Genomic DNA, 10,744 nt, shown 5'->3' with positions numbered 1-10,744 from the left:
TTCTGTTGTAGTCAGAATGCGTTTGAGATTCTTATTCCAGCTCATTTCTCGCTCACATTTTGACTTTAAATCATTGTCCTGTGTGCCATGTTAGTTATATCATTCACTTCTATCTCACATAGAACCAAGATGTATCAGAGAAATAAGGAACTTGTTTTTATTTATAATGGCAGACAGTGCTGTAAGTATCTGCACCACCCGTCCACCTGATATTCTGTAACTCCATGTCCAGCTGCTTCAACTGGGCTCGAACAGAATAAAGAGGTTTCTCAAAAGTTTTGCGGTTTATTTTTGTTTTCATGCTTCTGCCTCCAAATGCAGATTCATTTCTGCGTCAGAATCGATCTGAATTTCTGGGGGAAAAAATGAACAGATATTTTATTTTACAAAGATCATTTTGACAGGAAGTCAACACTTTCTTTTCCGTCGAGTTCACTTGTCACATAGTGACACTCGTAGTGCATTATGCATCAACATAAAAAGTTCCCGTCCATTTTACACTAAAAAAGCCTGTTTTTACTTCCCAACAGTATTTACAGTAAACAACCTTCCACATGCTTCGAATAGAAGACGATTTTGGTTTTACAGTTAACACCTGAACCTGAAGAAAAATTAGCATGTTAAATAGTTTGAGACTGTATGGTCTGATGTCTGTCGTGTATTTTACTGTAGACCCTTCTGTGGATTCAGCTAGCTTGCAGTGACCAGGGTAGCAGCTTAGTCAATCTCTAACCAGCTTAAAAAATAAATAAAAGCTTCTTGCTGAGGATGTTGCGTGTTGGTTGCCATGGTGACAGGCGTGTCAGTGAGCCTGTGAGATCATGGTGTGGCAGCGCGGGCAGAGGCAGTCCGCGGACTCTGCTGTGTAGCGGCGACAACGTGGACAGCGAGCAGCAGAGGCGGGCATCACGGCGATACTGTAGGGGCTGTCCTCACGAATGACCCCACCTAATCCACAAACACACACACTGCTGTGAGGTACAAGCTGATTTAAATACTTTTGAGTTCATGTTTACTGCTAATTCAAACTAGAAAAAAAAAGATGCTGCCAAAAATAAACTCTTCGATTACTAACTATAAGCGTTGCGGTACCTTGTTTACTTTTATGCAAATCTTTGTTGTTATATTTTGCTATCAGTAAGTCAAACTAGTATCTTTAAAATCTGTAGTAATTAAAATAGAACTTGGCACATTTTTGTTTCTTTTAAAAAGAAACTGAACACGTGGAGGACGAAACGAGTGCCAGGCATCAAAATCTATCAAACATGGAAGAAAAATGCTAGGAAATGTTTGATCTTTTTTTAATACCACAGCTGTTATTTTCCCTCACCTTCCAGATTGATGAGGAAGGTCCCGTGGCTCACCGGGGCGTCTGGGTGCAGATCGCGGGGCAGTTTATTGGTCAGGTTGACCCGTGCTGCCATCATTAGCTCAGCTAGCTGAGAAGTAGTGGAGGTGGGCTCTTCTTGGAGAGACTAGAAGGTAAAAATTAAGGAGTTTTTCCCCTCCGTCAGTCTTTCGCAGTAGCTTCCAACTAACGCAGTTGTTTAGTTCGACTCAGACTTCTTACCTCCATAAGCTCAAACAAAAGGCCGGGTTCGATGGCGATTGTGAGGTCATACTGACTGATGTTTTTCCCATGGATCAAAGACAGGAAGGAGTCTCTGATAGCACAAGCTCCTTCCACAGCCTCCTCTAATCCTGGTCGTCTCCACACAGAGCTGCTTTTGATCCACCCACTTTTAAATAAGGTCTCTTTTTCTGTAAACATTAAATATATTAGCAAGCAAGCAAATACTATATATTACGTTGTAAAGCTACAACTACACAACCAACAGGAACGTACTGGCATGTCCTGGTGCATGCAGATAGACCTCTTCTGCTAGATGAGGCAGGACGGGAGCGACAGATCTGGTCACACCGTCCAGAATTTCCTCTAAAGCAGTTTGACACGATCTTCTTCCCAATGAGTCCTCCGGATCACAGTACATCCTGGTTAGGGACATAAACAAGAGGCAGGTGACGGCAGAATTGGCTAGATGTTTGTGTATCTTATGGTTTGGTTAGGTTTTACCTGTCTTTAATGATGCTGAAGTAAAAGCTGGAAAGGTCTCTGGTGATGAAGGCTTGGAGGACACGGATGACTCTGCCAGCATCAAACTCACTGTAAGCATCCGTAACCTGAACACACACATCGTTCAGTGATGCACTTACTCCAGTCTAAACTGGAAAAAGGTTTGGAGTACAAACCGTTGGGCAAACATCTTCCACCTGCCCTCATTTCTTAATATTTTCCTTTCAAGGAGCCAGATTTTTGTATACCGTAATTTCTGGACTACAGAGCACACCCAAGTATAAGCCGCGCTTGTGTATAAGCCACGGGTGTTCACGATGCAACATGAGATATTTACACAGCAAGATTTTTTTAAAACTTAATTAAATACGTTCCGGTAACATACACAAATACGTACAGTAATTTTATTTTTTTCCTGAACAATGCCTTGAACGCGGCTGATTAAATAAATAAAATAGTTTACCAGGAAAAGTCGCTTTTGCTACGTTCATCTGCCTCCTGTGCACTAAAACCACTAAAGTTGTCTTTTTCAGTGTCAGAATTGAACAGCCTCAGAAAATCTTCCATCACACGTCCTCAGTCTCTTTCGTTGTCGAAAAAATACAGTAGCCTACCAGGAAGTCATTGATCGCCATCTTCACATTCCTCCTGCTGCAAGCTTGTGCTCTGCAGAGCATCCTGTTGTCTGAACTGTTTGGTAATTTCATAGGTCTTTTTTCTTAACCTTAATTTATACAAGTAGTCTCTTTGTGTCAGGAGGACCCACCACCCAAGAGAGACATGTACTGGGAAGCTATGTGAGCACCCAGGTGTGACGAAGTTAGATGTTTTCAGCAGCAGGGAGCTCGTTAGTCCGTCAAAAAAAAAAAAAAAAAATCCATAAATTAGCCGCAGCATTGTATAAACTGCAGGGTTCAAAGCCTGTGAAAAAAGTAGTAGCTTATAGTCTGGAAATTACGGTAAATTTAAAAGGAGGTTATTTTATATATTAACTAAAAACTTGTCGTATCTTAGCAAATGGGGAAAAAAAAAAGTCTGTCTCCTTTAATAAACATTTTGAGTGATGAATGAACAAATCAAAGCAACACTGTGTGAGACCAACTTAAACACACCTTCATGCTGTACTCGCGGAGCAGGTGCAGCATGTACTGATCAATGTAGTACATCTGTTGGGGGTCCACAGCATGCACTTGTGGGTCGAAGCCCTGAAGGTTTCCAAGCAGGAACCTGAGTGTGTTTCTTAACTGGGAAACAATTCACAGAGAAAAAGATGAGGGAAAAGAACTGAAAGAAGTGAGTCGCTGTAAGAAAAACTGCGCTGCTGTGTCCGTTCTCCTGTGGTACCTTACTGATGCTGTCTCGGGCTGAGTTGAGGGCACTGGGTCCAATTTGGACTTCGGAGAACACATTTGATTCTGCCACCCACCAACGAAGCACATCAGCCCCGTAAGCCGGTAAACGACCGTCCTGATAAGAGGAAGAGACACGAGAGGAAGATGACGTAATTAATCATTTTGTTTGTTGCGTTCTCCATCCTAGTTTTAACTTTTTGAAGTTTTCTTTATGTGGAATGACTAAAACACCAAAGAGAACCAATCTGAAAACAACAAAAATACAGAATAAATAAAACAAATACCTTTAAAGTAATGAAAATTTTACACTACAGAAAACCTAAATATGTATCTTTTCAAACCCCTTTACAGTTATTTTGCAGAAACAAGCAGAAAAGAAAAAGATTTTCAGCTTCTATATAGACTAACTTTAGAAAATAAAAAAATGAATTTAATTCAAGCAGCATAATAAAAAAAAAAATCTTGTTACATTTTCAGGAAATTGTGTTAATAAATATGTAAATGATTGGAAGATGAGTAAATAAATAGCTTCGTTTTTGTCATTTACTTCTTTTACTTTTTTTGGCACAACTATTATTTTATGTAAAGATCTAACACACAAAACAAAACAAAAAAATCACATTTTAATAATTTTATTAGGTAAAACTAAATGATCCACTTTAACAAAAATAGTACCTTGAAATATACTAAACTCTCAAAAGTTTTTATTTTATTTTTTATTGTTGTTTTGTTTTTCCAGGCTCACCTTTGTTCCATTAATGACATCATCAGGATCTACAACGTTTCCCAGAGACTTGGACATCTTTTCTCCCTTCTCACCTACTGCAAAGCCATGAACCACCAGAGACCTAAAACACATTACACGGAAATAAGCAACACTTTTCTTTGGTGCAAGAACAATGAACAATTATGCAGCACACACTGATGATAATGCTTAAATTAAAACATATTTACACATTAACATAAAGGATGTAGATGACACTCTTACTTATAAGGTGCCTTGTTTCTGACTGCAACGCTGGTGAGTAGCGACGACTGAAACCAGCCTCCCAGTTGGTCCTTTCCTTCCACGTACAAATCTGCTTTGGAGTCAGACTCTACGAAGAAGCAGAGGAGGAGGTCAAATGTGTCAAATCACTGACTAGAACCATGATGGTTCATATGAGCCCAGAAAAAGCAAAGTGTCTGGAAGAAGACAAGAAATACCAAATGCTGTTAGTCAAGAAATGACCGAGACCAAACACAGCTAAAAACAAGTTTATCTGAGACTTTAAAAATCATTTAATCACAAAAAGACTAAAGTCCGCAAGATTACTTTCTACTATCAAGACTGAGACTCAGAATCCAACCCAACCTGAATCGTTCTACAAAAGGTTAGAGCAAAGAGAGACAACGTTTGAACCAATCCTGGGAAAAAGAAATCCAGTTTTATCTGAAGCAATGTGCTTGGAGAAGATCCTGTATCCTCCTCCATCTCCTCTGGAAATTACAACACACCCAGATCTTTGCCTCATACACATCATTGTCATCCCTCCATAATAATTAACTGTTATTTAACATTCGCCTGCACTGTAAAGACATCAGTTTGTATTTGGTCTAACCAGGACAAACTAAAGAAGTATGAGTGGTACCTTCGAGTACAGCTGCCCATGATGCTCCACTGTCGAACCAGATGTCTAAAACGTCTTCTCCTCGAACGTAGTCACTCACTGGTCCTGCTTTACTCTGATAAAACACAAATATTTACAGATGAATTAATGTAAACCCATCTTATTGTATCTTACAGATGTAAAATTTATATGAATCAGAAATACTAGACGTTTTCTCCTTTCCCTCTGGATTCGTCATTTTATCCCAATTTTTTATCAAATGTTCAACCATTGAAAGGTAAATAAGCTTTTTTTTTTTTTGGTGTTTCCCCTCTCATAGAGCACAAACTGTGCTTTGAAAAGGTCATTACAGACAGTTTTTCTACTACAAATCACTACAAATATGAGTGGCTGTCTGAAACATCAACTGAACCCAAACGTGAACTCATTATCTCACCTTCTTAAGGACTTCAGGGGGAAGCAAAGCCTCGATGGGAAGCTCCCACCAACAGTTGCTGCCTTTGTCTTTGAAGAGTTCTGCTATGTGGGTCACCGTGTGTCTTCAGAGAACAGACAAAAAGAGTTTAGGTTAGTTTGCATGCGAGGGTTTTTACATATCAAAAAGAAACTGTGCAGAAACGTTGCGTTCGGGGTACAGCATCCTAACTGCTCGTTTGAAAGAGAAGCACTCGTGTTGATTTGACATTTTAGAAGTTCAAATTTGAGAAAATTCCATTCAATACTTTACTAATCCCAAAGGGAAATGGCATGTTGTAGCTCATCATCCTGGTTTTGTTAATGAATTGTTACAGATGTTGATGGCTGTGGGCAGGAAGGATTCCCGCAGTGGATCTAAAGAATATGGCTGCAGATGCCGATCTGTCCACCCAGACCCGGCGGGCCTCTCGATCCTCCTGGTCAGCAGGACCACCCAAATGCCGGCCAGAACTCCTCTCTGAGCGATGGTCTCTCCTCCCAGCAGCTTGTTGAGCTCCTCGTCATTGCGGACGGACAGCTGCAGGTGTCAGGAGATGATCCCCATCTTTTTGTTGTCACGAGCCGCGTTTCCCACCAGCTCCAGGATCTCGGCAATCAGGCACTTGAGCGCCGCCGCCAAGTAGACGGGAATGCACCCACGGTACCTCCTTTTCAACTCATTGGGATTTGGGACTGTAGATGAGGTATTATTTGAGCTTTTGAGATGTTAATTAGCTGCTCCGGTTGTAAAAAAAAAAAACATTGTTGTCATGGTTACACATCATAACAAATGTCCAAAAGTAAAGTTTTCAGTAAAAATCCAAGGAGCTTTCTCAATTTAACTAGCACAGGGGTGTCAAACTCATTTACAAAAGGGGGCCAAATTTAAAAGCTTTTTCAAACTAAGGGCCAATTTCAAAACCTACATTTAACTCAAATCAGATACCCAGCATCTTTTCTTGGTCACAGGTTCCTCAACAAGAGTTTGATTGGTCTCATTTGATGTTCTCTGTTGTGCTTTCGACATCATAACCAAAGTTTACTGAAAAAATTAAAGAGATAAAAGTATTTTACGTTTCACATATCATCTTGGGGGCCTGATAAGATGTCAACGAGGGCCACATTTGGCCCATGGGCCTTGAGTTTGACACATTTGAACTAGCGTATAGAAATTCAGTTGTGTGTGGTGTCAGCGCACTTGGTGAGGAGAGGCTCCCCGGTCTCTTTATGGTAGAAGACTGGGATCGGGACCCCCCAGCATCTCTGTCTGGAGATGCACCAGTATGTCCGTCTGTCCAGCATGACCAGCAGGCTGCTTCTTGCTGACTCTGGCAGAATTTGCACCTTCTGCAGCGCCTCCTTCAGAGCCACAAACACACACGGTATGAGAAGCATCTTTGAAACATAAACCACATAATTTCCTGGTGCGACAAAGTTCTTTCTGTCCACCTCGTATGGACAATACGTCAGGGTTACCTTGGCTTTGGCTTTGAGTGACTCTGTGTTGATGAACCATTGTTTACTGGGCCTGATGATCATGGGCTGCTTCGTTCGCCAGTCGTACGGATAACTGTGGACGCACTGCTCCTCCAGCACCAGAGAACCACTCTCCTTCAGCATGGAAATCACTAAAACAGCCAGCAAAGCAGGTTGCACAGAAACATACATTCAGGACAGATACGAACACATTAGAACATTACATCTACTCATCTCAGGGAGCTACTGTAACATCATCTGCTGCACCTTTATCAGTTCCTTCAGTCATCACAGAGAGGCTCTGTAGCTCAGGTCCTGCCAACTCTGTGAACCTGCCATCTTCATCCACCACGCACTCCTTTATTAAAACATAAAGAAACAACATAGTAAGACTTCTTTTATTTATTTATTTTTTTATAAATGTTACTATCTCAAAGACTTACCACAGAAAGGTTAAAGTGTGAAGCCACACTGTAATCCTCCATGCCGTGAGCTGGAGCAGTGTGGACCAACCCTGTTCCTTTAGTCATGGTCACATGATTGGCTGGCAGTAACGGTACTTGCTTGTCAGTAATTGTGGGATGTTTGCATATCCCTCCTTCAAGCTGGGAACCTTAGAAATTACAAAAAAAAGTGAAAATATGCATGGTTAAATCTGTAAGTAGAATTTGATTCTCAGTCTAGATGAGAGGTAATAAATGCATTAAAACCCTCTGTATGAATTTTAAGCATTACTCTGTAGTGAAAGAGCTGTGAGGGATCATCACCTGTGAATGTAGCGACGCTATGTAGCTCTGTGCCCAGCAGGGTCCCCAGGCTGGCGATGCGCTCAGTCGCTATCAGCAGCAGCTGAGAATTATCTGCTCTCTTCACCACCGAGTACCTGCAAACAAAAAACAAGCTCCCTGATGTCAAAAACCAACACTACACACAGCAAATGCCACTGCGTATTAGTTATTGCAAACTCTGTTCTAAACTTAATTAATAAAAACAACGTAACAACTTGTATTCTATCAATACTGAATCAGACTGCTGCAAAACCTCTGCAAGGCCGATGAGGATGCAGAGGAGCACAACTGTCACTAACAGGATCTGCATTCTATTTGCCAGAATGTTGTTTTGTAATCAATATCCATCTGTGCACGTGTATATTTTCACATATATCTCTCAAAACAACAAGAAAGGGTGTCAGAATTAAAATGGTACAAATAAAAGCAATTGTGGAATAAACTTTTTGGCATGAATAATTAAATCGCATCTAAACAAAAAGCAGGGAAATTCTGACTCAAAGTGAAAAAAGGCAGAAGGTGAGAGGCTAACATGGACTTACTGGGAATTGGGCATGTAACAGACAGCCTGATTGGAAGGAATGGTCCAAGGCTGGGTGGTCCAAACTAATACGGAGATGTTCTCCAGACCTACAAATTATTTCATTATCGCACAGTCAGGACAAGCCACAAAGTGTTTTAAAGGTTAATACCATCTGTGTGTTAGTGACTGATTTACCTTCTTCTGATGCAACCTTGGGTGGCAGCGTGATCAAAGGGAATGTGGCATAAATGGCTCTGCTCACATGTTCTGGGTTATACTCCAGCTCTGCTTCAGCCAGGGCTGTCCTGTAAACACCAAGAGGCAGCATGGACGTTTAAAAAACAAAATAACACATTTAAAAAGTGGGAAACTGTTGATGCAGTACCTCGAAGAAGGAGACCAGAAAACAGGTTTGTAGTCCTGGTATACGAGACCCTGCAAGAGAACAATATCAGACTGAGTTATGAAACTTTTGGCTCAGAACTAATAAATGAAAACACAAACAGCTCAGTTTGAAACTAATAAATGACAGTCACAAAATAAACTATGATTCTTTATAATCTTTTATGAGCGGTTTAGGTTAAAATTGTACTTATTTTTTACATCTCTTGGTGTCTATTCTACTTTCTCACAGTAACACACATACTCAGAGTTTTAAAACAACAAATGAATCTGCTTTCATTCATATTTTGTCTATTTTTAACATAAATAAGGAAATACAAGTCTGAAATTAGGGCTAAAAAGTACTTGGCAGTGTTTACAACCTAAAAGACAGGTTACAGAAGAAAATGTTGTTTAGTCTTTGGTCATTTTTACATAAAAGATGATAATTCACAGCAAAAGCTAAAAGTAGGAATACTTAAAAGGTATTCTCTGGGCTGCCGCTCCACCCATTTCTGTTGTGGCTTACATCGAGATCTGGATGCAATCCTTGGATGAAGCAACTTGATGCAGATCCCAATAGGTACACACATCTTGGAATAAGATCTCATTTTACTGCAGCTTTTTGTTCTCAAACAGAACTCTGTTCAGTCTCGTGAGGATGAGTGAATGGTGATCACTTCAAGCTCATGAAAGTGTTTGCTCACCTTGCTGTGCATCTCCTGGAAGACTTTTAGCTGAGCTGCCTCATAGGTCCCATCAAACGTGTAGTAGCACTGCTCCCAGTCAGCCATTACGCCCCACCGCTGGAAGGCAGCCTTCTGCCGAACTATTGCTCCTTCTGCAAACTCCCGTGCTAAATGAAATAAACATAAACTTTTACAATGGCACCAAATTCTAAATGTGTTTATCTGCAACTAAAACAAATACCTAGATCAGCCTAACATCTGTTCACCCTCACCTTTCTGTCTTATCTGCAGCGGACTGAGACCACTGGTGCCCAGTTGTCCCAGAGCTTTCAGCTCAATGGGGAGGCCATGGCAGTCCCAGCCTGGGATGTAGTGGACCCGTCGTCCTCTTAGCATCTCAAAACGGTTACGGATGTCTTTCAGAATCTAAAATAATGTCGCTGTGTGACTTTGAGCTTTCAACGCGTGCAAAAAAGCAGCAAACCAGTCATACTGAAGATGTCAAATATTGAGGATTACTTAATAAAATGAACAATAAAAGCAGTAAGCATATGAGAAACAACTAAAGCGCACACTATAATAATGACCTTATTGAGAGCATGTCCAACATGAGGGTCTCCATTGGCATATGGGGGTCCATCATGAAGGCAGAACTCTTTCTTGGCCTTCCTTTCTCTCTGCCATGAGTACAGTTCTGCAAAACCACATTCCTGCAAAAGCAGCACCATGAAGACAAGAATGTGTTTATCTGCAACTAAAACAAATACCTAGATAGATTTTAAACAAATACAATATGGCTGCAGATACACCTTGCTTTGGTCAGTACATTTTTATGTAAATAAATTTAAGTTGTCATTAACCAGACTTAGTTTAAAACATGAATATGGATGCGTATTTTTACTAAAAAATAAATTCTGACTTTATTGTATGAAAATGGTGAGTTTGCGAGTTAATTTTCAACTAATTTTAACTACTTCAATTAATATGGAATGTTAGAGAAACATACCTGCTGAATCTGAACTTCTCGGTCCAGAAGCTGCTGTCCAGTCAGTTTCATGGGGAACTCTGTCCGGGGCAGGAACACCGTGTCTCGGTACAGCGTCTGAGGAGAGCCTTCCTCCGCCGGCTGAGCATTATCTTCTCCGGGGCTGACATCCAAACACCGACCGGAGCTGATGGAGACGCAGCGGCTGAGGAGGCCCCCTCCCCGGTGTGACCTTCGTCCCCATCGCGCTAGCGTCTGGCTCACGGCTGACAACCGGTACAGCAGCATGGAGTAATTCCGAGGATGCGATAATGTTAAAAAATAAAATAAATTAGCGCACTTGTTTTTGCGTGGCTGAAGTGTAGCTAGCGTGTTGTCATTTCGCACTTATAGTTGCGCGGTTGTGTTTC

At 41.0% G+C, this 10,744-nt stretch overlaps 1 protein-coding gene across 1 annotated transcript; it reads right to left on the bottom strand.

The window, feature by feature from the left end:
* Positions 1–246: 246 nt before the first annotated feature.
* On the bottom strand, positions 247–10,744 carry iars2 (isoleucyl-tRNA synthetase 2, mitochondrial). Its single transcript, XM_037695210.1, has 23 exons — positions 10,356–10,744; positions 9,937–10,059; positions 9,622–9,775; positions 9,368–9,516; positions 8,665–8,714; positions 8,475–8,584; positions 8,299–8,386; positions 7,736–7,851; positions 7,412–7,581; positions 7,236–7,326; positions 6,969–7,120; positions 6,691–6,851; positions 5,473–5,575; positions 5,058–5,151; positions 4,415–4,523; positions 4,172–4,274; positions 3,419–3,541; positions 3,187–3,318; positions 2,075–2,181; positions 1,847–1,992; positions 1,571–1,761; positions 1,331–1,475; positions 247–948 (listed from the first exon to the last, which is right to left on the bottom strand). Exons 1-23 carry the CDS (start codon positions 10,620–10,622, stop codon positions 803–805), a joined length of 3,030 nt encoding a protein of 1,009 aa, XP_037551138.1. The 5' UTR covers positions 10,623–10,744; the 3' UTR covers positions 247–802.

This window comes from Nematolebias whitei, chromosome 21 (assembly GCF_014905685.2).
Source record: "Nematolebias whitei isolate Nwh7 chromosome 21, NemWhi1, whole genome shotgun sequence".
Taxonomy (NCBI): domain Eukaryota; kingdom Metazoa; phylum Chordata; class Actinopteri; order Cyprinodontiformes; family Rivulidae; genus Nematolebias; species Nematolebias whitei.
This window is presented reverse-complemented; position numbering and strand designations above follow the sequence as displayed.

Excerpts from the sequence above, each read along its gene's own strand:
- iars2 (XM_037695210.1), bottom strand. The coding sequence starts at position 10,622 with ATGCTGCTGTACCGGTTGTCAGCCGTGAGCCAGACGCTAGCGCGATGG. Across the intron at positions 7,852-8,298 it reads TGTTACATGCCCAATTCCCA|GTACTCGGTGGTGAAGAGAG; the intron begins GTAAGTCCATGT and ends TTTTGTTTGCAG. Across the intron at positions 4,524-5,057 it reads ATGGGCAGCTGTACTCGAAG|AGTCTGACTCCAAAGCAGAT; the intron begins GTACCACTCATA and ends GCTTCTTCGTAG.